General features: G+C 36.7%; 3 protein-coding genes across 5 annotated transcripts; 2 read left to right on the top strand and 1 right to left on the bottom strand.

Annotated features, from left to right (window-relative positions):
- Positions 1-251: 251 nt before the first annotated feature.
- Positions 252-18,326, bottom strand: LOC110039826 (globin-1-like). 3 transcript variants are annotated; one of them, XM_020744976.2, is made up of 4 exons: positions 17,980-18,326; positions 4,744-4,908; positions 1,991-2,216; positions 252-1,657 (listed from the first exon to the last, which is right to left on the bottom strand). In XM_020744976.2, the coding sequence occupies exons 2-4, from the start codon at positions 4,884-4,886 to the stop codon at positions 1,526-1,528; spliced, it is 501 nt and encodes a 166-aa protein (XP_020600635.2). In that variant the 5' UTR covers positions 4,887-4,908; positions 17,980-18,326; the 3' UTR covers positions 252-1,525. The 3 variants fall into 3 exon arrangements, with proteins under 3 accessions (XP_020600635.2, XP_089152965.1, XP_020600634.2); XM_089296839.1 differs by lacking the exon at positions 17,980-18,326 and adding an exon at positions 14,196-15,185; XM_020744975.2 differs by lacking the exon at positions 17,980-18,326 and adding an exon at positions 7,447-7,659.
- On the top strand, positions 9,111-15,560 carry LOC110039832 (neuroglobin-like). The gene is made up of 3 exons (XM_020744982.2): positions 9,111-9,508; positions 12,085-12,310; positions 13,708-15,560. The coding sequence occupies exons 1-3, from the start codon at positions 9,366-9,368 to the stop codon at positions 13,840-13,842; spliced, it is 504 nt and encodes a 167-aa protein (XP_020600641.2). The 5' UTR covers positions 9,111-9,365; the 3' UTR covers positions 13,843-15,560.
- Positions 18,327-23,863: 5,537 nt separating the features above from the next.
- On the top strand, positions 23,864-27,032 carry LOC110039830 (neuroglobin-like). The gene is made up of 3 exons (XM_020744981.2): positions 23,864-24,059; positions 25,751-25,976; positions 26,874-27,032. The coding sequence occupies exons 1-3, from the start codon at positions 23,908-23,910 to the stop codon at positions 27,003-27,005; spliced, it is 510 nt and encodes a 169-aa protein (XP_020600640.1). The 5' UTR covers positions 23,864-23,907; the 3' UTR covers positions 27,006-27,032.
- The last annotated feature ends 272 nt before the right edge of the window (positions 27,033-27,304 follow it).

The following is a 27,304-nucleotide window of genomic DNA, read 5'->3' as shown; positions in this document are numbered from 1 at the left end:
TGTTTACAGTTTTATATAGGCGCAACTAAGAAATTTTGTCGGACTTCGATGCCTTATCCCAAAGATTATATTCAAAGCCTCAAGCCAATTCTCGCGTACGCTTTGGATCCATGTTTAACTGTCAGATTACACTGAAGGATTGAAAAATTTCAAGATGTATCACAAGAGACCTCGGCTCCGAATACATCAGAGAAGGTAGTATAATCAGTTCGCATTGAGTACACAAGATCAAACGGAGCTGTGCATTCAAGTTTTTCAGTGAAAGAGTGTTTGTCAATTTATTTACACAAAAAAGTTATTTACATCAAATTCCATAACATTGGATGCCGCATGATATTATAATCGAATCTAAGTCGAAGAAGTGGTTTTATCGTGGATTTGAATAGTATTAACATTATATTATACGCTATAAAAAATACTTGGCCCGGCAGCAGCAACATAAAATTACTAGTAATATAATAAACGTTTCTTTTCAAAAACAACAGAAAACCATAATAGCGTTATGCTATACTTGTGCACAAAATTAAATAAATTGTACAAAAAACATTTAAATTATTTGTATAGACTTTCTAAGCCAAATCTATTTACAACACGTCAGAAAGTCCGCTGGGTGCTTTCCATTCAACCAAACATTTCGGTTTGCATTTCCGGAAATTTCCGTTGGCGAAATGAACAGTATTTTTAACAATTTTCAGGGAAAGAGAACAGCCTTGGGCGCCTTCCATTCGATGATAAATTCCGGTTTAAATTTTCGGGGGTATACCGAAATCTTTGGAAATTTCTTACCGAAAATTTCGACTCTATTTGATTTTCATCCTGGAGTTTTCGGTTGAATGGTTCGCATTCCGGAAATTAAACATTTTTCGGATTTTCCGTAAACTTGCCAAAGAAAATTTCGCACCATTTGCTTTCATTTTGAAAGTTCCGGGGTTTTGGTTTGAATGAAAAGCACCCTCTGTCGCGCAACCTCTTCTGCTTTGTGGGGAGGAGCAAAATGGCGGCAACATAAAACCTAAAATTTTATATGAAAAATATTTCATTCTGGTGGCTTTCGGCTTTTGTTTTTTTGTGTCTATTGGGGCGGTAAAAGTACTACATGTACCACAATTTTCGAAGGTTAACACTTTCTTTGAACGACGAAGATTTAGTTTAACTTTGTCACACGATAACATGAACTATAGACCAGATTTGTTTTAAAATTCGGCCATCGACCTTGTTTTACAAGACGTGATTACAGAAATCCTTTAGTACTAATAGGGAACTTAATGGAAGATTCTTTGTCCAGCTGCTGTTATATTGTGAGATAAAGTAAGCAACTTGTTTAATTAGATTAACGAAATGGACCTGACAGACCAAGGAAGGCGTGACACTAAATTAGCTCAAGGACTAACCACGTAAACGTGATCTTCTCTAGTGTTTATAGATTTACCATAAGGTAGAGAGTTATTTAGTGTCGTGCTATTTAAGTTGTACTCAGAGGCGCAGTCAGTTTAATGTTGACATGCATTTTCTTTGCTAGCCTTGATCATGACTGTAAGCCATAGATCATGTGATCGATGATGAAGTGGAAAAGCTTTTTCCAGGCATCTGATGTTTCATCAGTCCAGCTGGACTTGAGAAGATCTTGAAGAGTAAACATCAAGGCATCCTGCATGGCCTGTGAACAAAATGTCTTTGTTTACTTTATTACTAGTTAATAGAGGGAAATATTTATGAGACAAAGTTCTTTGTTGTAAGTTTTTGTTGGCTATTTTGGGGGTTGACCTTGCACAAAACCTTGCAAAATACAAAAGGTGGTTACGTGTGCTCATATGTACACAATTAACCAGTAGAAGCATTGCGAACATTCAATTGATCACACATAGTCTACGAACATAAAACAAACGATGTGCAGGGTCAAGGACCTTCCAACATAAATCTTAGCCTGTTCGTGTGCGTCTTTGATTTTTATCGGACTTCTTAACCATTACCCTCTATTAACTGTGTTTACCTCAAGGTGCGTAGGTCTCAAAGAACGCGTTTTGTGCCTCCGTCCCAATTCATCTAAGTACGCGCTAAAACTGTCAGCGTCATCTAAAGCGGACACAGCGTTTTCCACTGCTTTCATCACTCGTTTAGTATGCCCATATAAGGCGTTTGTCTTCTCCAGTTCCTCTGGGGGTACATCTTTAAACTCTGGGAATAGCTTCTGGTATTCGGGATTTTTTTCAAAGAATCTGTTTGAAGGATAAACGATTTCAAGGTTAACCCTCTTTGGGCACGAGGGTTGGGAGGCATAAAGTACTCACTCTTCTTGTTCACTTATTTTGTTATATGAGGTAATTTCATAGGTAAATGGATAAATTGTTGTTGTCGCTGTTCTATGAGAATTACCCTATAAATTACCTAATGCCCCGTTCACACCAATTAAACTAGTTTCACTAAATCAGTTGTAGGTTTTCTAGTTTGTCGATTACGCTTTGCAATCATTTTGAGAAGACGAATTTGAAACCACCTTGCCAACATATTTAAATCAAACGGGCTTTAAACTTGAAAAGTTGTGGGTGTGCACAGTATGAGCAACTAATTGTTAACCGTGTTTAACATGCTGGTGTGTTTAACATGCTGGTGTGTTTAACATGCTGGTGTGTATAAGATTAATTTCAGCGATGCTAACCACAATATATTAAGCCTTCGTCAAAGGTTAATCGAGGAACACTTTTTTTGTATATGAAAGTTTTTCCTCAGATAATTGTAAGTTTCTGTGGCAACCATGGTTTATGCGTTCATGAGTCTTAACCCCGTCGTGGAGTTTTTGGATTCCAATGAGATATTAAGACCGCTTTTTATTGCTCTTTATAAAGAAACTTGCTTGCTTCTATTTTCGAGATACAGATATTTCCCAGACCCTAGAACAATTATCGTATTTACAGCAATACAAGCTCTCAAATTCCTCGTCGTCTATAAACCGCAGTTTTCCTGCAAAACAATGAAAGACATACATGACTAAAGAACTTGTTACGATCAAAACAGAATGCTGAGAAATTTTCGATCATTTCGGTAAAAGCGAGAAATCGACTTGGAAGACATTGCCCCTTGCCCGTAAATTTCCCAGCGAGAATAATCGTTTCATTTGATTTCCGGCCATAAAAATCAGCCCTTGTTGAATTTCTGTATCTGCAGAAATGTAATTTGTTTGAAAAACAATTTTTTTTTATCGTCACTAACAACCAAACACACCTGAGACGATTTGCATTTTACTAGCAGCTATGTTTCACGGTGTCAATCAGCCGTTTTTGGAGAAAGAGAAATACAATTTTTCCATAGTTTATGTCTCTTTTCCTTGCATATTTAAACAGCAGAAAATAGAGTTTGTGGGTTTCAGTTTTTTTGGCCAGAAGACAAGCTTCGTTTGCTCAAAACATCATGAAAAAAGAGACCACCCACGTGTTGGGATAAAATGTTATTTTTGTTGACGTAGATTGACACTTAAAAGAGAGAAATGGCACAATTCGCCATTACTAAAACCCTTTTTGTTTGAACAAGCACTTGCCTTTTCAGGGAAGAGATGCAAATAACTTTTTCCAGCTGTAAAAAACAGAATTCGCATCTCTGACAACAAGAGAGACATTTGATATTTGACAGTTGGCTCTCAAGTAATCAAAATTGGAAACATTCTTTTTTTTTAAGTCTCCGGCAGTACAGGAGGTACAATGCAGAAAGTAGCAAGTCAAGAGTAGCGAGTGATTGAAGTGAAAGTTAATACTGTGCTTTCTTGTTATAATTCTCCACGTGATGTCGTTTTGATAATCGGAAGGCCTTCATTCCCTAGTACATTAGTCATGCATTGTTTGAATTACGATTGACCGTGTTGCCGAAAATACGCCGTACTTCATTGTCTTACTCGGGTATCGGTTTATTTTGCTATGCAGATAACACGTAAATTTCACATGGCAACACGCGACAGAAATTTTTCAAAAAAAAAGGGATCAACAAATATTTCGTTTAATTTCCTACGTAAGTGAGAAGGTTAGAGTAAATGTTTTTAACTGTACTAGCTGCTGTAATTACTTCAAATCCGAAACGCGGGAAACGAAAAATCTCTTCAACCTATGGTCAAACGTTTTTTTGAAGCAGTGCTGTTAATTTTCACGTTTTCGCGTTTGTGAGAACCGTGAAAAGGATAGAAAATCAATCCCCAAAACTGAGCAGCAAAGGCGAGAAATTTTCGACGTCAGGAGCCCATAGCGTAGTTCATCGTACAGCGAAAAGGATGCAAGAGTCAAAGTGACAGGTACAATACAAACGTCGGTGACTTGCAAAAACATTAAACTAAATTACAAGCGACGAAAATCGCTTAATTATAATCTAAGCATTACGCCGAGTTGTTTGATGTTCATCGAAATCATTAATGCACCGTAAGAGGATCTTGAACAAAATTGTTCCTTTGCTTGCTTGCTTACACTACACAGGAGGCAAGTTCTTGTTTTTATTATAAATTATGGTGCGTCACTTCGCCTTGGCTTCAGTGTCGCATATCAGAGTTTTGGCATCTTAAACCCTGATATGAATAATGTGAACGACAATGGTTACATTAATTATTGGAGCTGAAATGGATTATATATCCGTTCAAGGCTTCTCGTAGCGGTATTATTCACCAAGAAGCACTTCTATGTCATGAAAATATTTGTTTCATGGAAAACTGCCGACAGAGAAGTCGTCTAAGAAGTGACACTTCAGTGACACCAAGCGCACTTTACTAACCTCAAGAACGTTTTCTTGCCAACAGAATTCTTGTGAAGTTCGATGGTCTCCCATGTTTCTCTAACCAGGTATTTTTGAGCTGGAGTAAGAGGGATCACGGCGGATTTCTCTGTGGGTTTGTGGGTGGACGATCCACAGCCCATGTTAGTTACCAACCGAGGACACCTGTGTGAAGTTTAAGAAGCTAAACTGAAAAACGATGTCTGCCAAGAAAATATCGATCGCCTTGGCAGATTGACAACGTTTTCATTTCATGACATGTGTTTGACACCACTTTTATTCAATACACTACAAAATTGCTTTTGTGCGGGGAGATTAACGCATTTAAAGGTGCACTGTAAAATGATTGACACTGATTGCTGAAAACGAACATGTAAATTGAAATATTACAACAGGTACATTGGTAGGGTTGCAACTGGAAAGGTCAAAAAGGCTAAGTGCTTTTTTTTTTATAAAAACAACTTTATTTTAAACAATTAGTTGCAGTTTTGAAAGTAGACGAGTGGAAACTCTTCCTTGGCCACATTACAATAGATTTCATTTCGCCTACCTATTGACGAATTTCTAAATAATTTCGCTTACGAAAAAAAATTCAAATACGAACACTGAGCACTACGGCGAGTTCTACTCAATTGCTTTCAAATATCTAGTTTGTTATTATCATCACATTCAACGAATTCATCAGTACAGGATGACAATTTAGAACCACTTAAAGAGTACCTCATAAAAGTACTGCTCAATGACCTTCATTTGACTGGTAACACACTAGGGTTTTAACCACAGACCTAAAATTAGAACCACCTTGTACAGCATAGTAAACAGTACCACGTGAGAGTGTTGCTCAGTAGCTTTCGTTTGAATGGTCACACACTAGGGTTTTAACCACAGACTTGAAAGTTTGATCCACCTTGTACAGCATAATAAACAGTACCACATGAAAGTACTGCTTAGTAGCTTTCATTTGAATGTTCACACACTAGGGTTTTAACCACAGACTTAAAAGCTAGAACCACCTTGTACAGCATAATATAAACTACCACATGAAAGTACTGTAAGTAAGGCCTTTTTCTCAATGTAAGTAATCGGAAGCTATTCGATGATGGTACTGATCAAACAATAACTTTTACCGGCATATATTCGAGTGGTAACACTTGAGGATTTTACCAAGAGAAAATAAATTTACATGAATCATCCCGGGTCATTCAATAATGAACTAATGGTGTGTTAATTGCAAGTATTTATTCGAAAATAATAATAAAATTGACTCTTCTTGTTCATGCTTCCTAAGAAAACTGCCGTTTTAAGCCGCCTTAATGCTAAAGAGAAAGATTACATCTTTTAAGTGCGCGGCGCGGTGGGGCGCTTCAATAGCGCCCTGTTTAGCTTGAATAATGTTCAGCTTAGCCTGTTTTACGGTTAACATTAAAAGCCTGTTCCGTGGTTACGGTAACACATGTCCTGACGTATATCCTTACAATAATGATTTGACTCATGAAAACTTTGGTTTCTCTAACAGCAGTGATAAAATGTTACTGTGCTCAGCAAATCCAGTGAGCGACCTTAAAAAGTGGCGACTTCAGTGAAAAGTATCTGACTTGTCTGATGAATAAACAACAACCAAAGTAAATAACAGTATGGAATAAATAAAGAAACCACTATCAGAGGACTCGGGATCGCGGGGGCTTGAGGCCCACATCCTGTACCTCCTAGTGTGTTTGACACTCGCGAGGTGTTTTACACGCCTAAAAATACGCCTGCTGGTTGAGTTCAATTTTATGGGACGATAACGTCATATCACATAGAAATGACGACATTATCACCAGCCAGCCATGCACCATTTTGGATTTCCTGTTCTTTACAAAACGTTAGAAAACAACCATACATAGCTGAAAAACAGTCACAACCGATAATGACTGCTAACTTTGTCTAAAACGTTCAAGTTACCGCAAGAAATTAAAAATGTTTACTTTAAAATATTATAATTTGAAAAACATACTTGTCGCCATGGGAACTTCAAATTTCTGGGAGGATGAATTTTAGGTTCGAATAATCGGGAGGCTGGAAAAATTCAAAACTTGAAAAACATAGTTGTTGCGATGTAAACTTTAAATTTCCGAGAGATTGAATTTTAGGTTGAATTTTGGAAAAATCGAGATTCAGCTAAATCGAAATAAAAATACCAGAAAACTGTCTCGAGAGCAAAGTTACATAGAAGGAGACGAAATTAAAGATAAGGGTTGAGATGAACGGGTAACGAGACAAGCGTTGATCGATGCTTTACTTTTCACTGCTGAAAGTCATTGATGTCAACATAGAGGTGCATTATTGTGAACTCACAGACTAAAGAAAATACTAGTTTACCCTCTCTTGGCCTGATAGATAGACTTCCTGTCAACAAACAGATGGACACGGGAAGTCATTATCAAGCTGTCTTCTACCTCAGCCAAAAATAACTGAAGGAAACTTATTTCACACAAGATTAAGTTCTTATTGGATATGAGGACATGACATGCAATAACCAAAATATCCAGTCCAGAGTATAAACCTGACATTCTTTTCAAAGTTTGTCGTAGTAAACTTGCTATGATAAAAAGCGATAACTTGAAAAGTCGTTATCAGTTGATGTTAACTGCAGGATCAAAGTGAATGTGAATAACGGCTTACAAAGCTCAATGCAAACAAAAAATAAATAAATAAACCTACCAGTTCCTTAGTTCGACCGATGAAAATGCTTGTGAAAGGTGAATATTGGCGATATATTTTAAACGTTCTAAGGTTTGTGTCTGTGTTTCACAGGTTAGGTTCTTTTCCGTGTGTTGATTTACATAAGGAGACGTGCTCATGCGTGGGATCCTATAGTTAAACAGGTCCATTAATCATGCACTCTTAAGAGTCTTTCTTCGACTAATTACTATCATGATCTTCTTACATTCGTAATAACTTATAGTGAATTAACATGTTTATTGAAGTTGAATTTAGTGTGATTCGATCCAGCAGGGCGACTTGCTTAATAATTCAGCAACAACAGAGTTTTCTAGAATGCGTCTCAGACTATAGCTGGTCGCCTATTTTAAAATTTCTTGGTTAATTTCAAGGCAAAAACCACCGCTAACGTTTTTTTTTTTTTAATCAAAAAACTGCACGCAGACGCGAATGTTTGAGACATACAACAGGAAATTCACTTAAAAATATACCCGTCAGACATTGTCGTGGTATTTGCATGAAGTACATAAGAACATTATAAAACAAACTGCAATTTGTATCTGCTCAGTTAGCATATGTGACAAGATCACATATATGAACGGAATCGAGACCTCTTCATGGCTCTTATAAACAGCTCAAACGCTGATATGAACAGAGGAAGCAATTTTAAAGTTTTTTCTATTTTCAGAAGTATTAAAGGAATCCCCTCGATATCTACATTTCTCTTTTTGTCTCAAATGTCCATTTTGTTTTATGACAACACCATCATTATTTAAAATCGACCTTAACTTGTTAACTAGGAAAACACTGAAGGGTAGAATTATGATTGTGTTGTGAATCAGCAGTTTGGCTGAAACTGATATAAACTGAAAACTAGAAATTTTAATTGTGTAGTATCGTATCATATCAGCCCGAATTGAAAATGCTCATTGAGTAACTTGACTCGCTAGAGCTCGAAGATATGATTAAATAGAAACCAAAAACTGAGGTCTACGCGCGGATCACTCATTTCAGCCCGAGACGAATATTTCTAGACAACACTGCTGATAATTATTTTTCGACTTGCAACTTGAGCTGAAAATAATCAAACAGCCTATTTTTTTTATTTTTCTTACTTGACCTATAGCGAGCTAAAATTACCCTCTAACATGGAGCTAATATTAGCTTCTACCGCAACGTTTACTCAATGTTGGCTGAAACGTCGTATTTTGCTTTACTTTTACTTGACAAGGATGTCAAAAACTGTTTTCATGAATATTAAAGATAGCAAAACTAAATGAAATATGCTAATTTACAACCCTTGGAGGTGATCCATTAACAAAACTAACCACAAGCTTTCATCATAACAATAACTGAAACAAACTTTCCTGAAATTTCTCGACTTGATCTTTTTACCATGGTTGTAATCGAGGGATCTTTTCTTCCCTGGATGCCAGAAATACTCACAATTTCCTTGCGTTTGCCTAAATGTTTTAACGATCTTTCCGCCACCAAATGAAAGCTGCACCGTATAAACAACACATGTTCCTTTCGTATAACCCGACGGCAACATGCAAATCAACAAGCAGCCTCGCCACCGACCAAATATGTTCTTTCGCACGCCAAGAATATTTGAATTGAATATTTTAAAAGAAAAAAACCTTTCTTTCTTTTGGTAGGGTCGCATTAGAGTTATTCTTTTATTAATCCGAGCAATGAAAAAGTGGGTTGGAGAAAGTTATTAAGAAATGTTCCAAATTGAGATAGGAAGTACAAATGTTACAAGTTCAAGTCTTTAATTGATGGTGTTCACATTCAAAGGTGCCAAAAAGTGCACGCGGGCGGCGAAACAAACTCGTTTACATATGTTGTGTCAACTTCCTTCACTACCCTGAACAACCTGACAATCTAAGGGACTCTCGCATTGCCTTCCAGACACTATGGGCTGTTCGTCGTCTCTTGGCCCGCGAAAACCGGCACATATCTCATTACCTCTATCGGAGACTCAAAAATCTCTTGTTCGGGAGACATGGGAAACTGTAGAACAACACAGAAACGCTGTTGGAAAGAAGACGTTTCTAAGGTAAACAGTTTTTTTTTTTTCATCGTTTACTCAATTGCTAGAACGACTTTGTTTTTTTCGTTCATTATTTAACTTTTTTCACTGAATAGTAATTCCTACATCTCAGCTTTTTCTGCTGTTTTTGTTATATTTCATGGAAACTAAACTTCGATGATAATTCCTTTCGAATAATGATAAAAAACAACAGTACACTAGAGTGGATTAATTTCGGTTATGAATAATTAGAACTTACCGAGCAAGGATCTTGAAATCCTTCTTTCAAACGAGAAGGCTTATTCAATTTACTCGCCCGAAACACTTCTCGGTTCCAATCATATTTCAGTAGCAGCAAAGATGGCGGCCGCATGCTTCATCGCATATAATAAAAATTGTTACTGTTACTGAAATTCTTTTCCGAGGCCTTGGTAAATTTTAAAGGTAAAATAAGACGGTTATGGACGTGCAATAATCTTTCAACTTATAACTCTATTCATTCAGTCTTCACTGAAGTTGAAAGCATTGAATATGGATCATTTTTGAGAGACAAACAAAGGCACGAGCATATTGTCTCCTTAAGCAGGTGTGTGCAAATATAACAAAAGCATGCCGTTTAGATCGTTTGAATTTAAAATGATCACAATGCTTATATCCCGTTGCCTAACAAAGTCATAACAAACATTTATTTACATTTTTTTCATTCACGAAAACTAAGCTTTAACTGACCCAACCCGTTATTAAAAGTAAGAAGTAATGTTAAACTTTTCGAACATCGATCCTAGCTTCATTGGCCATTACCTCGTCTGTTTTAGATCGAAAGTCACTAATAGTTCAGTAAAATTCACCTCCCAGCTGAATACGCTTGGTGTGACCTTTTCTAGTTATTAGAAGACCCTACATGCTGAGATAAATACAAAAAAGAAAACTTTTGTGTTTGAAGCATGTGGTAAGATGCACGATACCGAAAATAACGCGAAATGCAGAGACCGTTTTGGGTTTTTATTTAGTTTTGATTTTCAGACACTTTAATACAATTTAGTTTCCCTGTTATTTTGTAGTCTGGATCTGGTAAATACGGATGAAATTTCAGCATTGCAATTTTGACCGTACTGTGAAACGCGAAGTGGAAATTTCATTTCAATACGTTCGTCTGCAAACTTTCCTTAGGATGCAGTCTTGTAGTCCGACGCAAGAGAAGTAAAAATGCAAATTGTTGTTTTCTAGCGTCGGGTACAGATTCCAGATTTTGGCAGAAGAGTGTTTAACCTGGTACCTTAAATTTTTTATTTAAATAAAAAGTAAAATTTCCCTGTAAATCTTTAACAGTGAAATCCCTGCAGATAGTCTCTTACCAACTCTCTACATTATGTTACATTGTTCCCATTTGTTGTTGGTAAACCCTGCTAAAATGTTTATAAAGGATGCATACTTTACCTTTTCTAGTTTGAACATCGCAGTTTAAACTAAGGACTTGCTTTATATTAAAAAGAGTGTTTTTTAGTGAAAAATAATTATACCATGACTAAAATAGTCCTCTTTGATTTGCACGAAACACTCATTTCACGGCAGATTAATTAATCACTGTTTATATTTTACTTAACACCCGCGACAAATACACGATGAAACTTGATAGTATTTTAAATTATTTACCGAAAAAATCACTTAAAGTACTGTCGCCTGCGTTGCTGCTATGACATGAAATCTATTGTTATTGTTATTGTTATTGTTATGAAGTCACTTGAAATTCAGATTGATAGGATGTACTGATAACATTTCACCTCTGGGTAATTGCTCTTGACAGGAAAATGTACTTTGAATTTAATGCTTAAGGGGCGGTTTGCTTTAATATCTCTGCGCAGAGTACTACTTAATGGCTTGTCGTGTTACTGAGGTTATGCTTTTAGCAATAAATATTCATGTTATTTTTGGCTCATCCAGTTGTACTTGTTTTTACGATTTCATCAAGGTGATAATTTGACAATTCATTGTTGGGAAGACTAAGCATATCTCAATCGCAATGTTTTGAATTTTCTCTTGGTGCAGCTGCAAGCAGGTCATATAATAAGCTGACTAGAACTTGTAGGCTTAGGCGCGTAACATATTCCATTCCATCCCGGATTATCGATCAATTACTATCGACTCCTCTGCGTTATATACACTCTTAAAGATTCAGTACTTGACGGCGAATTATCATAATTACAAATCTCGCTTGAAAAATTTAGCTTGAAAACTCATTTTGCGACAACTAAACCAAAACCGTTGAAAAGCGCACAAAATATATGATCGAAACTAGCCAATCAACAAAAGGCAGAGTTTCCTGAGAGGTTCGCAACACTTCACACTTTGTTGGATTTTCTGTTAAGAACTGTTGCTCGTATTCTTCAATGTTATTGGTTTAATTGAGAAAAAGGTTGCAGTCCTTTGTTCTCGAGTAGCGTTCTGATTGGTTTACTCTTTTCTAAGTGGCCCGATTCGAGTCATCATCAGTTCTCGAGGGGCCAGTAGGCGCATAAGGCCGTTCCCGATTCGAGTAGTTGCAGTGTAACCTAAATATATCAATGTCTAGATATGATTTTCTGGTTTTCTTTTCGCATTTGTAGATTTTTCGATTTAAATCCCGACTACCAAAGATTGTTCCCAGAGTTCAAAGACGTCGACCCGTCAGAACTTGAAAACACGAGTGCGCTGTATGGTCACGCTAAACGCGTCATGAAAGCTGTAGAGAATGCTGTGTCCTCATTGGATGATGCAGTTAGCTTTGCTGGTTACCTAGAGGAACTGGGAAGGAGGCATAAGGCCCGTGCATTGAAACCAGCGTACCTTGATGTAAGGAACACTTAAATGTCCTTATTATGAATATGATTCTAAGGTCAGGGGTGGAGTTATATATACATATATGCCTATATGCAGTGACGACTGTGTGAGCATGTGCCAGTTTGACTGGCGTGTTGTTAAGTAACAGTTAATTTTCAAAAACCTTCTTTTACTGTTAATGAACTCAGAATTTGGTGACTCTCCTAAATTTTATCTAAGAACGATTTAATATGACACGTCATAAGTCGTCATAAGGATCACGATGTTTTCGTAGCAATCGTATATTCAAATTTAGAACTATCCTGTATTTAATAAAATAATTGTAATTTCACTAAAAAAGTTAACGTTAAAAAGCAACGACGTTTCCACCGCTCGACGGTCATTTTCAAGTTGAAAAGTAAAAGTTTTGCATGCGCCCAAATATATACAATCGATTGTATGTATTTGGGCACATGCAAAACTTTTACTTTTCAACTTGAAAATGACCGTCGAGCGGTCGAAACGACGTTGCTTTTTAACGCTAACTTTTTTTAGTGAAATCCGTTTCTAAAAATTTGTTGATTCTAATTTTAGTTTCCTTAAAAAAGAAAACCAAAAACCAGATCTGAACACAGTTCATACGAATAACAACCTACAAACATGAATAATTTTTCATCATGCGCCTTCCGTTAATTAGGATCCCCGCAAAGTAACGCTACCTCTGTTAGCCTTAAACAGCATCCACGCTGTGCTGGAGAAATTTGAAAATGCAAATATATTTCTACGGTCAGGCCTACCGTCCACACTAATACGTCACGAACACGGAACTTTTCGAAAACGTAGCGTCGCGATAATCGTGTGATTTCCCTGACCGAGTTTTTCTCAAACACAAATCCAAAATGACCGGTGATTGTTGCGTTTTTAAGTTCCTCGGACTTAGTTAGGACGGAAAACATTTGGTGCGCTTTCAGAGTGAGATATTCGTTTTCAATTTTCTCCAGCGTAGTTTGGACACTGCCTGATGCGCCCGAGGACCGCACTGTAATGGTCATGTGACATATGGCAGCTGGAAGTAAAAGTGTTATATAGAAACGCACTCGCTTCAGAGTGTTATAAATTCACATAATGAGGAGAACAATTCGAATTTGGGATTTTCAAATAAAATACAGCCTCATTCGTTTTGTTTGCCAGTTTAGTTTGGCTACCAACAAAGAAAAATCTTGCTTCGCGTATAAAAACCTGGCTAAGGCCTATTTCATCCTTTATGTTTACATCAAAACACATTTGACCTTATTGTACAAAGTTGTAATTTACACTTCCCAGCTATCTTGTTTGAAATAAACCTTGTCATTTTTAGAAGAGAAATACCGCATTGTTCTAAATGATAAATAACCTTTTGAGGCTTCCATTTTGAATTTGTTGTTCAACAGGCAATGCAGGAAGCATTAATGTACACTTTAAAAGATCTGCTAAAATCTCAGTGGACAAAGGAAACAGAGGAGGCCTGGAACAAACTTTTCCGCTTCATATCAAGTACTATGGTCAAAGGACTGCAGTCCACGTAAATTGATTTTCCTTCACAATACAAGAGCATCACTTGACCTTAAAGACCAACAGCTCAACACCTCGCATTAGCAAGAAAACAGTTGACACTGAGATGGACAAAGCAATGCGAAAATAACTGAAATAGCTGTCTATTTGTCAGCTCTTAAATCCATGAACAAATTAACATGCAAAACCGTAAGTTACACTGATGCTTTTGATATCACCCGTCTAAAATAAATATGTTCTTCGACAAAAAAAAATAATTTAAAGGGAGGCATACCAATTAAATTCAAGTATCTAGGTCTCTTGTTTCTAGAATACCCGCAGGACATCTTAATTTTTACTAAGAGTGCGGCAAATAAAATGTACATACCTTTTAGTTGGAGAAGAAATTATTCCTTTGAGATTGGTTTCTTTCCCTAAAACATTGGCTTAGAATTAAATGTTCTTATCCAACTGTTTAGCCAGGTTATAAATCAACTTAATTTCTCCCATGTCCAATTTTCCTTTAAAATGAACGCCGAAAGCCGATGCGACGACCCTATCGTAGGAAATTTGTGTCAATAACGTTTTAATTTGAAATGTTGTTATTTCAGCTACTGTCATCCAACACAATATTATTGGCTACATTAATTACAGAGTGAACGCTATAACCAAGGACAAATTTGATTGGCTAAAAATCCTTCCGCAACGGCAATCGTTAAAATTAAAGTGTGTTTTCATAAAAGCCAACTTTTCTTTTCAAGTGACGCTCTACTCACCCACATTATGTTGGCTCCCTATGATAATTGAGTAGAACGAAGAATTGATTAAAGGAGTTACGTCACTGTTTGCGCATCTAAAAAGTTTAGCCTAAATCTTTCAAGTTCGTCGTTTAACCCGTGTTAAACATCCTTGTTACTTCATGTTTTATCAAATTTTTTTTCTTGTTTTTTTTTTTTTTGTATTTTTCTAAAATACTATTTTCAGTTTTCCTTTAATTTAAATGTTATTTTGTACATGGCCAAAATAACTCAAAATACCGTGGACTGAGCTCCTTTAAGTAGAATTTCTCATTCGCGTCTGTTAAAACGTTCAAGTAGAACATTGGACGTCATGATTGTTTGCTAATTCTTTGTTTTAAATCAAGCCTCTCAACTTAGTTTTTATATTCTTTCACGTACGTTGAATTTTTCCATTAGTGACACAAAATGTCTCTCCAGTAAAGAACAAGATATCAACCGTTCACTTTGACGCTCTTTCACGAATTTACTTGGTAACGTATCTGTTGTGTTACCACAAAGGCGTGCATTCCTTATTGTCCTTGTCTTATGTTCATTCAATAATAATAATATAATGATAAGAAATTATCTTTTTTCGAGAGGAGGCCTCCAATCAACTAGTGATGATTATCAGGAAGGTCCTCTCAAAAATAAAAGTCTAAATTATGTTATAGTAAAAAAACTAAAAACTTAACACTACAACTAAGGTTTAAAACTTGTTATTACTGATAACGAAGGTTAAAAATAGTTTACTGTTTCATTTTGTGTTTAAAACTCGTTTTTGGCAGAGTCTCTTGAGCTGCTCAGCAGTGAGGCCCCACCCGTAATTGCTCTATAATACCTTGAGCTCCTATCAAACACATCAAAATACACTGCAAGGTTTCTGTAAATACTGTGTAGTATAAATGCTGATGTAGTATATGTACTATAACCATTTTTAAAGAGAATGTGTATATAATAAAGAGACAGAACATGTATCTTCATGCCTCGATCAATCATGTGAGAACTGTGTGTGTTTTTCCCTTTGTGTCTTTGGTGTGGGCCGCAGATGTCAGGCCTGACTCCATTAGTTCTTGGGGCAGATTTGTTGTTGTTGTTGTTTTTTTTTGTGAAATTATAATTTATGCGATGCGTCAGCGAGCGAGAGCGGGCAATTTGACAGTTTGTTATCTTAAAAAAACAAATTGAAGTCAGTTTTTCATGTGTCTGTCCTGTTATTGACAATGAATTGTCAAACCGGCTATTGCCTCGTGGATCCGCAGCTACTTTGACAATGTTATGACGAAATTCATGATCAATAACAGGACAGCCGCATGAAAAACTGACGTCAATTTGATAACTGATACATACTACTGATGCAACGCGCTCTCGTGGTATGCCATGGGATATTCCACTAGTCACTTGTATTGTCGCTGATACACACAAGTCTTTAGGAGAGTGTGTATACCAAGAATGTACAAGTGACAGATGGGATATTGCATGGTATACCACAAGAATAACTATTTTATACCACGCCACAGAAAATACAGTGAGCAACTCAATCAGTGCGACGTACGCGCGGCGCATGATGGAAAGGCGACATGTCATGCTATCGAATATACAACGGCTTTCCTGTATTCTGATTGGCTGTATTTTCTATGGCATGGTATAAATATGTATATAGGGTACTGCTCTCTCGAGCGTAGTACTTATCAAGATTTCAGCATTTCTGCAATGAGCCAAGCAAATCAACTACAAGCGATGGAAACTACATGCACGTGGTAACCACTTTGAGCATTCTGGTGTTGGAGATCTAAGAGATATCCTGTTCTCATTCGACAGGTTGTTGATTTACTCAACTCCTAATAAAACGCAATAATGGAAGCTTAGGAAAAATGAACGGAAGCCTTGTTGCGACCTAGGGACTGATGGGATAGATGATGAAGGAAAAACGAATTAGGACGAAGGACAAAATTGAGGAAGAAGATGTTGACCTTAAATTCAACGTCTACCAGAGGTGAAGGAGGTAGCGCACACTGATATTTGCAAATTTATTTAGAGTAAGTTGGTTCTAGTTTCGAGCAAGCTAAGTCGACGTTGCTATTGAGTGAACAGCAAATGGCTCTGAGATGAACAACTCAATCGAGAACTGAAATGACCTCATTCACAAATTCTAGAAATTTAAAAAGTTGCCAAGCATCAAAGTATACTTGCCTGGCAAGTCTAAGAACAAAACACAAGGGACATCGACCTCTCGTTTTTTAGTTCAATCATTACCCTCTGCGTTTCAGAGAGATTGAAACCAAAAAATGAAATGAGTAGCTGTAAAAAAATCAAGTGTTTTGATCTAGGAACTGAAAGGATTAACAATGCGATATTTTAATAATGACTACAGCCTACTAATAATGTAATAATGAGTGACAGTCTGCTTCTTCAGTCACGGGTTTATATTTTTGCCCCATAAAATACACAGCTAGAGTGAGTCAGAAAGGTCATTTCATGTCAATTTCGGATTTGAATTTTTTTTTTTTTTTAAATATAAAAAATGCCCTCCTACACAGTGTATTTAACCAGCAAAGTCTGCTTCTTCAGTTACCGGTTTAGATTTTTGCCCCATAAAATACACCGCTAGAGTGATTATCCTTGCCCGTAAAACTCTGTTTAGCTTATATAAGTTGATTTTGAATATATGAAACGATATTAATATTCTTGTAAGCAAAAGCCATATTCGTGTGCAATAATAGTAGATCAACTAAGTTACGTAAAATCTGAGACAAGAAAAAAATAATCTTAAGCTTGAAAGGACACCAACCCAGAACCTTTTGCAGTGTGAATATTTATCTATGATTATCAATTTTCCTGTTATCTCAATCTCCAGTGGTGCAAATTTAAAACACAGAAGAGATGTCATGGTGACGTGCTATTTTACTTTTTTAACGTACTTAATTTTCTTGTTTACTCCACAGTTAACAATATTTAGGCTTTGAAATTAATGATGGCTCTTTCACGTAATTTAATGGCGCTGCAATTGGACACTAAATACGGACATGTGTACAACGATCAGCAAAATTTAGTAAAAATAATTACTTAGCTTCTCCTTTTCCATCGAAATCGTGTCGATTTTTTCCGATTCGGCAATATATGATGTGGGAAATAATTAAAATGGACCCTGATATAATAAATAAAAGTGCTACTTTTAATTTCACTGCTTTAATTTGCAAGCGATTTAAAAGACAAATGTGTGTACATGTAAATGTTTTGTGATGTTCGGACAAGACTGCATGTCAATTTTTATTTTTTTGCGATATAATTAGAATAAATAGAAAAACGTCGTAGAAAAGAAAGACAAAAAACTGTTCTATGAACCGCTGCACTGAATCTGAATACAAAGGGGAAAAAAGTATTGTAAAATCTTACCTGCAAGTTGCCACCACCTTTCGTCTTCTTTTTAAGGCTTGAAATCTCCAATTTAACTCCCTGGCAAAGTTTAAAAATTGACACAAAGACCTTAAAAGCCAGCGTTGGAGGATTGTATGCTAATACATCTGTCCAATTTATATCGTGCAGTTGAAATAAAGACTTATAATCAAATGATTTTTTAAGAAAAGCAATTGAGAAAAGCAAAATTGTTTCTCTATTAACTATGGTGTGAATTGTGTTCAAAACAAGAGTTTGACCGAAACGTACAGCCCCGGGCGTACAGCTCAGATGTGTGTTCAAATTATTCACATACACTCTCGCTTGTTAATGGCGATAATTTATTTCTTTTATAAATCTTAAGTTTCAAGAGAGTTTTAAAAGCTCGGTAATGAAGATTTGACTTCTTCTGGGATATACTTACGCACTTGGTGAGATTTTAGGACCGGAAAAATCAGAAATCCTGCTATTCAATTTCAGTGCAAAGTTGGAGAAATGCGTAATGTTGAGCCACTGACTAAAAAGACAACCGAGTTCTTAAAAACAACATTTACAGCTGGGTTTTTAAACAAAAGGTAATATTAACTGTGCATGTAAGCAAATTTTGTCTTGTCAATTTGGCCGTCTTTAAAAATCGGTACGTTTTCATCCTTGTTTCACTGCCGAAATAAAAAAAGTTCATTAAAGTTATTATTTCGACGGAATAAGAAAGCGGAGGTTCTATTGTTCAGAAATCCCACTATTTTCTGAATTACTACGTATTTTAAAGTTTTCAACTGACAAAACCGAGGTACTTGCGTCTAATCTCACGAACATACATTTGCAATTCAAATACGGTCAAACCGAAATGATTGAAAGATCTGGCCAATTTGACCATACTTTTTTGTTTTTATACTTTGAATACTTAGAACGAAACAAATGATGAAGTCGACAGGAAAACAGGTGAACATCTCAAACTCAATTCACTTGAAGGTTCTCGGCAACAATGCCGATTATAAGCGGCGACTTTTGGTGTGAGCTTTTGTCATTATTACCCTTTTAATTTCAACGATTCAAAAATATATCCCCCTATTACACATCGTAAATTAAAAAACAACATGCCAGTAGCACTTCAAACAAAGTGGTGCTTAGCTCAAGGCTTTCAACTGAAGAGACGTGTGGCACGTTTAGTTCCGTGCGCAAGACGTACAGGTAAGGAGCATCTTTAACAATATGTGACAGTACGTCAAATTACTACTCAAAAGCTTTTATTTGAAGCGTCACTGACCAAGGTTATACTCATTTGAAATTTAAGTCATGGCCAAACGGACTCGCAAATGGTCGCAAGTAGTCGCAAGTAGCCGTAAGTTGAACTTGTGTAGAGACTCGCGTTGGATGGCCAAACGGATTCGTTTCGTCGCAAGCGCACGCAAGTCGCAAAAAACCCATTTTGAGGCACACATTTTCTGTATTTCATTGGGTAATAGGTAACTATTAACGTCACCTAACTTCCGTTGACTTGGGTTGGGCAGCCGAACGGTGAAAAGCTTTCCTCGACTTGCGTGCAAGTTGATTTCGATCAAGGTAAGCGCAAGTTATCACAAGTCCACGCAAGTGCACTCAAGGCCAAACGGAATCGCAATTAGACCCAGGTTTTCAACTTGCGTCTACTTGCTAGTCCGTTTGGCCAGGGCTTTCACGCTCTTAAGGCTGGTTGAAGGCCAACTTTATAATAATAATAATAAAGTTGTTTTTTGTTGTCAGAGCTGTCAACATTACATACATTTTAAGTAAATTCAGTGACGTTTTCGCTTCTTCTCGGTCAAGATTGTTTTTTTTTTACGAATTGCCTCTGGCTTAAAGAGAACTGATTTTGAAATTTTGTTAGTTTACAGAGTCAAATCTCACACTATCCTTTAACCATCCATGGTATAATTAAAGCCGTATTAAGAGTCACCCTTAGGGTATGGGAAGGTGACCGTTTGATACAGGTTGGCGGACCATCAAACCCAGGGAAGCTAGTTCACAGATGAAGTCAGTCGAGGGAGCCTGGACATAGATACTACATCTCCATCCAGCTTCCACTGAACTTTTTGACTTATTTCTTTCTTTCTTTCTTTCTTTATTTAAATTTAATGGCTGTTTAATGAAGTTTACAATAGAAATGAAAATGAAAAATAAACATACACCTTGTTACACATACATGTAAACATGACTTTTGCGCGCCTAGAGATTTTCAGTAAAATCAATTGTTTTGTTTTTTTAACTCGTGTTTAAAATGTTAAGTGATAATTTAAGACACTTCTTTTATATTCAAATACCCTTCAGCAGGGATTTTGTAAGATTAAAGGTTATTTTCGTTATTGAGTGGTGTATTTTCTGGGACTTTGCATCCCGACTGCTTAATACTCTCTAAATAAGGATCTTCCGCTTTCACCACGCTGTCTGCTTGATACAGCTTTGATATCCTATATCATACATATTTGACCACATTTCCAAACACCGAGAAGATAGTTGAAAGTACGACGCGAAGCGCAGTATTTTTTACGAACTCTGAGGTATTTGGAAATGTGGTCAAACACTGTCTTGAGTGTTTGATATATCTTCTGACTCGAAATTAAGGAGAAAACGGAGAAGTAAAATCGTACAAATCAATAGAAATTAAGATCAAATATAAAAATTGTAACGGTCATAATTTCCTTTGAGAATGTATATTCAAGATCACTGAATCCTCTGTTACCATGACTGATCAAAATCGAATTTCTCCCTACACCCTAAGACAATAAATAAGAAAAAATAGTCGCCTTAGAATCTTTATTCTTTGTAAAGTAGATAGGTAATCAAAATTTTGAATATCATGAACCAAGTTTCTTAACGTACCATTCCATTTTCGAAACTGACATTGGAAGAATTGTCAGTGCGAAAATCAGTAAGAAGAGAGATGACACATAACGTCATCCAGGACATATTATTTTTCCAAACAATATTTTTATACGTTTGCTTAGAAACTTTCTTCTTTACTCAAGCCTCAGAAGGAGTTCGCAGCCATCCGTGAACGTCATGAAACAACCCCATAGCACCAAAACGTCGGTCGCTGCTATGTTGCCGCTCTTTTGATTCCTTGACAGATGAAGTCTTCTTCATTTTATAAAATTATATTATCATGAAAAACTATTTTTAATGAATGTCGAAAATACTTGTCCATTTCAATTTTATGATTTAGAATTGTCGTTCCAGAAAGCTTTCAGAAACCCAAAGTCTTCTGCATTATTCTACAAAGTAAAAACTCCGATCGCGAACAAAATAATTTGCATTTCAACCATTGAATTAATAAATGAACGGTTTTTTTTTAATTGCCGTTTCATTAGATTGAAAGAAATTGCTAGTTTCAGTAAAGAACTATGACTGATTTCAAAATTAAATATACCTAGTAGAGTTTACTTTAATTTGTCTCTCCGAAAGATGCATCATTATGAAAATAGAATTAGTCTAACCCAACTACCGCTCGGTTCTTTTTGCAGTTCGTGGAAAGCAACAAATATATTAAATACCAAGGTATGCCGCTTTGAAACGGCGCAAGGTTCTCTAAGTATCCCGCAGGAATCGTAACACAAGAGACTACAAGCAAATTCAAATGCATGACCAATTACTGTAATGAATAATTTTAGTCTGACAGAAAAATATTAAACTTGGCAAATTATTGCATGTTTGGTCTATAAGAAGCCTTCAAGGTTAAATATTTTTCCGATGTGATAGTAAGTTATCGCTAATTTCTAGTCCCAAAGGCACAACTATGAGGCTTTGCTTACCATAAATCTTTTGCGGCCGCGAAATTCGTTTCTTCGCCGGACACTCTCTCAACAAAGAAAAACAGTCGGCTTTCCTCCCTGCTGCTTTGTGATGGAAAACCTTACTTTTACACAGTTAGACGTTAAAAGCGTATTTCAACGTGAAGGAGGAGAAAACAAGAAAGCAAATCAATTAGCTAAGAGATTTCCTGTGTTTTCATAATGTTTGTTCCTCTCCTGCCGTCAGTCATAAGCATATTCACATAAAAAGAAACGATTTTGATTTTAGCCAAACAAGAAACAAGATTGAGGGCAGCCGATCTGTGTGACGCTTTTTTTTAGGTTTCATCTTAGACAAATTGAAGAAATTATTCTCCGAAAATTACCAAAATGACACCGTGTTTCAAGTAACCATAACAAAATGGATTTAGTCTAAACTTTATTATAAAGTACCCCAACAGAGGACAAGCTATTGTCTGTAAAGTCGTCTTCTTTCCAAACCTAAACAAAGACTGTCGCTGCTATGTACTATGGCGAATTAAAGTTTGCAAATCTTGGCATAAATCGCTACCAGTTTCTTTTAGGTGCATGCAGCTTAATCCTGTAAGACATGGAATAGCTATATTTTTCGATATAAATGATTTAAACGTCGTTGATCCTCTAAGCTTTTCTGAAACTTTTTGATAAAACCTTACGGACAAATTAAAAATTGGCAATAATGGACCACACATTTTGCTCACAACGCAGCAAACATTATCGATGGTCCTCGCCGGAAGACCATTACCGGTATTTTTTTAATTTATTTTCGTGAGAACCTCAACTAAGTCTCTGACATATGTGAATAACATCAAGAAGGAATTGCACAAAGTAAGAAAGTCTTTGCTTTGTTTATCTTATACGAAGGAGGCATCAACATCGAACGATGGAGATCTTAAAGGAAGCGTTTCGTTGTAGCAAGATTAATTGTCTTTCGGTTAATTTATATGTGGTCCCGATCAGAGCTAATTATTATGCACAATCGTGCTTTGTTGCATATTTCATAAACTTTTGCTGTTTGAAGTAGAACCATGCTAAATTTAATCATTTAAACAAAAGCTTGGTAAAGGTCAGATTTTCAGATCGGCGGCCATTGCACAAACGTAGCGCGCTTTATTATTTCGTTTTTAATCGACCGAAATTTGAGCCAAGAACCTTAAAATGTATCTCATAAGCTACTGGAAGTAATTGTCTTTGCTCTGTTAACTACAGTTCTAGAAAGTTCTGGAAAATTCAGTAGAGGTGTGAAATTTGTCAAATTGATTGTTAGTTAGTCACATGTAATGACGCTTACCCAGCAAGCCGCCTAAAATGTAATGACAGCAACAGACATCACATTTATTTCATACTGAGATATCGATTCTTATCTAAGATTTTTAAAATGATACTCCACGGAATATGTTTGAAAATTTCTTCTCGATCTTTCTATCAGCGAAATACTTGAGCACGGAAAGTGCAAGCTTTTTGGAGTAGTATTGTGTAAACTAAGTGTACTTCATATTTCCTTTAAAACTAGCATTGACTGTTATTTGAGCTTTCAGACTTGAATTTGTTTCTCATTCGCTATTTAAAAGCTTTAAAAGGACCCAAAACACAAGAGATTTGTCGGCGTATCTCGCGTCAATCAGAGCGGGAAGCTGATTGATCCGAAAACGGCATGTCGTCAGAGCCTGTAGTAATGACGGCAATTATTTGTAGTACAGTTATTTCAAGCTAAAATATCGATCCATATCTAAGATTCTTTTAAAACGTTACTTAACGGCAGGTTGAAATTTTTCCTTAAGTTCTTCAGTTGTTACCGAAATACGCTAAAGCGAAGCATGGATAAAAAGCACGTTTCTCAAGCGAAAGACCCTTAATATTTAATTTCGATCAAAATTGACTGTAATTTGAGCCTGGAGACTTCAGTTTGTATATGTTACGCTAGTGGAAACAACTGACGCAGTTCTAGGACCCTCAGTACGTTTTAAAATCTTGAAAAAACTCAAAGGAACGTACGTATCACATGGCAACTGATAAGAATGATTCGTATCTAAGACTTTAAAACGTTCTTTGACCGGATCGGTGTTCAGTTAAGCTCTTCTTTCAGCTTTTTCGAATCGACGAAATAAGTGAAGGTCAGAGTATGGGCTGTTCTGCGTCCGTCAAAAGGCACATAGAAATTAATAACAATTCAGTTTCTATACCTCTTTCTACCAAGGAAAAATGCCTTGTAAGAAACTCGTGGGGTCTGATCAAGATGAATAGCACGCTTGTTGGAAAGACAATCTTTCTCAGGTAAGACACTTTAAAGTGTCTTAAAACGCAGCTATAGATTAGCAGGGTTTATTTAAGGGTCTCTTGTACTTAGCATTGAAACAGCAGCTAACTAGCCTAGACATGACTAAATTTGCACGCAATCAGTTTTTGAACTCTGGAAGTTCGATTTATTAGACATAAGAGCGAAATATGCAAAAAAGAGTGTCGGCCTGAGCAGTGTATCGCCTACGAGACTGGCAGTTGTCCCCCTCAAACAGCAAAATAGCGAAGAAACCGCAAACACGAGAACCACTATTTCCCCCGCTTCGGCAATGATCTGATGGTTTTATTTTTCCATCGGTCCGACTAAGACCAACAGTTACGTAGGTTAAACTTTGTACTGAGATCTAAATATACATTTTTAATGTTTAGGACGCTTGTAAGTACAAATCATACAAACTTCAGTGTAAATGTACTAACTCGTGCAAGTATCGGTTTAATCAGAGGAGACATTTTACACATCTTTTTCTGCTTGAACACAACTCGACCAGTCCGACCGATCAAACCGGGTCAACCAAGTCGATAAACTTTCCAATTAACATTTCTCTCCCCAATACACCGGCGTCTGTGAAGACCTACTGAAGAACAGGGCTTGTTTGGTCTTCTGGGATAGAAAAGGAAGATTTAATGCTCAGAGCATTACATCCCTTTTCCCGCCTTACTTGTAAACTTTCTACACTTCAATTTTTGCCGGGTTCAAGTTATTTTCTCCCGCCCCAATTAACTGCCCCTGGGTCTCCGAGGATGAGAGCATTAACATTATGAAAATGAAAATTGGCGGATTTAAAGCACATCCAAAACGTTTACCTTTGAGATCCATCATATGGAACTATAACAAGCCATTCAGAACTTCGCCGCTCGTATGTGTTGTGAAAAGCACACCTAAGTACGATCATATTTCGCCACTTTTTATAGAGCTTAACTGGTTGCCAGTAGCAACTCAACTAGATTGACGTACTGCTTATCACCGTCTTTAATAAGTGTCTGACAGGCCGCGTGCCAGAGTACCCCTCATCCCAATTTCTCAGGCGAAATACGCGGGCGTATCGTCAGAAATTCACAAAAGTTGAACATTTTACTTTTCAAGTCAGCTAGCGGCCAGAGGACATTTTATTATGCTGTATGTGTGCATGCATATATGCATGCTTTCATGACGTCATATGACGTAGAATGACGCAATCATTTCCGAAGAGTTGCCATCTTAGATCCGCCTTTTAGGGTCCGCCATATTGGATTTTACAACTTTTATAAAACGTTAGAAATCAACCGGAAATGGCTCAAAATTAGTCCAAACCGATAAAGAAAACTAAACATAACCAAAAATGTAGCAGGTAATTCGACCCACTAAAGATAATTTTTCATTAAAATTGACATTCAAACATTCAAAACATGCCTGTCAAAATATGGTTGCCACTGAAATATCAGTTAAGATTTTTACCAAAGACATATCTTTAAACAACGAAAATCATAACCGTGATGGTGCTTTAAAAATATCTGGTCTAAAAAAGCATAATTATTAAGATTTCATTTGTCTGATTTCTCCTCAGTTTAAATTCAAGAGAGATAGCGAAGACTCCTGACAGAGTTTTACTTACATTTCTCTTTCTTAGTGTTTTGAAATGTCGTAAGACACTGTCTCTCGTTTTGGATATTCATCTTCGTTCTCGTAGGCTATTTCACATGAAACCAGATCTCCCAAAACTGTTTCCAGAATTGAAGAGCATTACCAGTGGACAGCTTGATGCGTCAAGTACCGTATTTGGTCATGCTGAGAGAGTAATGCGCGCAGTGGAAAATGCTGTATCAGCACTGGATGACGCCGAGAGCTTTACTGCTTACTTGGAGGAACTGGGACGGAGGCACAAAGTGCGAGCGCTAAAACCTGATTATCTAGAGGTGAGGTTTTCTAGCTTTCACCGTTACTAATCAAGTATTGTAGTGAAAATCTGAGACTATATTCAGCTCGTTCAGAGTTATACAGTGAAAGCTCACGGAGAGTAACAGGAGCCTTCAGATCTCTTCATAATTTCTGCCCAAATACAAGAACATTTGGCCGAATAATAGTCTAAGAAATTCATTTCTGTGTCTACAGCTGCCGGTTTGGACAGAGTTTTGCACTTATGTAAATTATTTTTACGAAGGAGATGGGGAGGGGCAGACTCCATCCCTCCCCAGTTGTAACAGATGAAGAAAATCCCGGAATGGGTACGGTTAAAGGAGCTACGTCACTTGAAAAGCTTAGCCAAATTTTTTTAATTTCGTCGTTTTTAATCTGTGTTTATCTTCTCAATCCTTAAACATCCTTGTTCCTCTATGGTTTATTATTATCTTTTTTGGTGTTTTTCTACCTTAGTAAACTGTTATTTTCAGGTTTCCTTCAATTTAAATTGTATTTTGTACGTGGCCAAAATGACTGAAAAATGGCAATGGGCGGATCTAGGGGGAGGGTTCAGGGAGTGCACAAACCACCCCTCCCTCCCCTGAGATGAAGCCTTCTTTTTCGTATTCGCTTTTAAAATTTGCTTAACTCATCAGTCAGCTACGCCATTCCTTAGTGGTGCACCCCTTCCTAAGAAAAATCCTGGATCCGCCCCTGCAATGTTAGAAATATCGGAGTCCCTTGTAACTAAATACGAGGTCGGGCCACACTTGGAACACACAAGGAAGGCTTGCCCAGGACAGAAGCCGATGGAGAACGGAAGTAGTCAAGTAGTCCGGAGCTAAGGGACAAATCATCATTATCATAACTAAATACATGTACATAAATTTATTTCAGTGTTTTCTTCTTTCCAGGCGATGCACAAAGCGTTCATGTGGACTTTGAACGATCTTTTACACTCCACCTGGAACAGTGATACTGCGGACGCCTGGAGCAAACTCTTCCTGTTCGTCTGTGACGTGATGATACGGGGTCTACGATCTTAATTAATAAATGTTTGTGAAATTCCACAATCTGGCTGTAATCTACCTTGAACATTTTAAGCAAGAAAACAGCTTTAATTTACTCATGTTCGCTTAGAATTGTAGAATTGTTAGAATCGTAGAATTGTAGAGTTGTAGAATTGTACAATTGTACAATTGTAGAATTGTGGAATTGTTAGAATTGTAGAATTAATTTCTTTCACACTGTCATAATATCAAATAACAGCTGTACTTTCTGACTGCATGTAAATTGACTTAACTAGTAGGTGCAAAATTTATTTTTAAACCGAAAATATCACATT

This window comes from Orbicella faveolata, unplaced genomic scaffold (genome assembly GCF_042242905.1).
Source record: "Orbicella faveolata isolate gen_17 unplaced genomic scaffold, um_ofav_v1 contig_27, whole genome shotgun sequence".
NCBI classification, from domain to species: domain Eukaryota; kingdom Metazoa; phylum Cnidaria; class Anthozoa; order Scleractinia; family Merulinidae; genus Orbicella; species Orbicella faveolata.
Note: the sequence above shows the minus strand (reverse complement) of the source record. Positions and strands in the feature narration are given on the sequence as shown.

Bases quoted from the DNA above. Each gene is read 5' to 3' on its own strand.
- LOC110039830 (XM_020744981.2), top strand. From the start codon at position 23,908: ATGGGCTGTTCTGCGTCCGTCAAAAGGCACATAGAAATTAATAACAAT. The intron at 24,060-25,750 runs GTAAGACACTTT...TCGTTCTCGTAG, and splicing joins GGAAAGACAATCTTTCTCAG to GCTATTTCACATGAAACCAG. The intron at 25,977-26,873 runs GTGAGGTTTTCT...TCTTCTTTCCAG, and splicing joins TAAAACCTGATTATCTAGAG to GCGATGCACAAAGCGTTCAT.
- LOC110039826 (XM_020744975.2), bottom strand. From the start codon at position 7,616: ATGGACCTGTTTAACTATAGGATCCCACGCATGAGCACGTCTCCTTAT. The intron at 4,909-7,446 runs GTAGGTTTATTT...AACTTCACACAG, and splicing joins TCGGTCGAACTAAGGAACTG to GTGTCCTCGGTTGGTAACTA. The intron at 2,217-4,743 runs GTTAGTAAAGTG...TCCTTCAAACAG, and splicing joins GGCAAGAAAACGTTCTTGAG to ATTCTTTGAAAAAAATCCCG.
- LOC110039832 (XM_020744982.2), top strand. From the start codon at position 9,366: ATGGGCTGTTCGTCGTCTCTTGGCCCGCGAAAACCGGCACATATCTCA. The intron at 9,509-12,084 runs GTAAACAGTTTT...TCGCATTTGTAG, and splicing joins GGAAAGAAGACGTTTCTAAG to ATTTTTCGATTTAAATCCCG. The intron at 12,311-13,707 runs GTAAGGAACACT...GTTGTTCAACAG, and splicing joins TGAAACCAGCGTACCTTGAT to GCAATGCAGGAAGCATTAAT.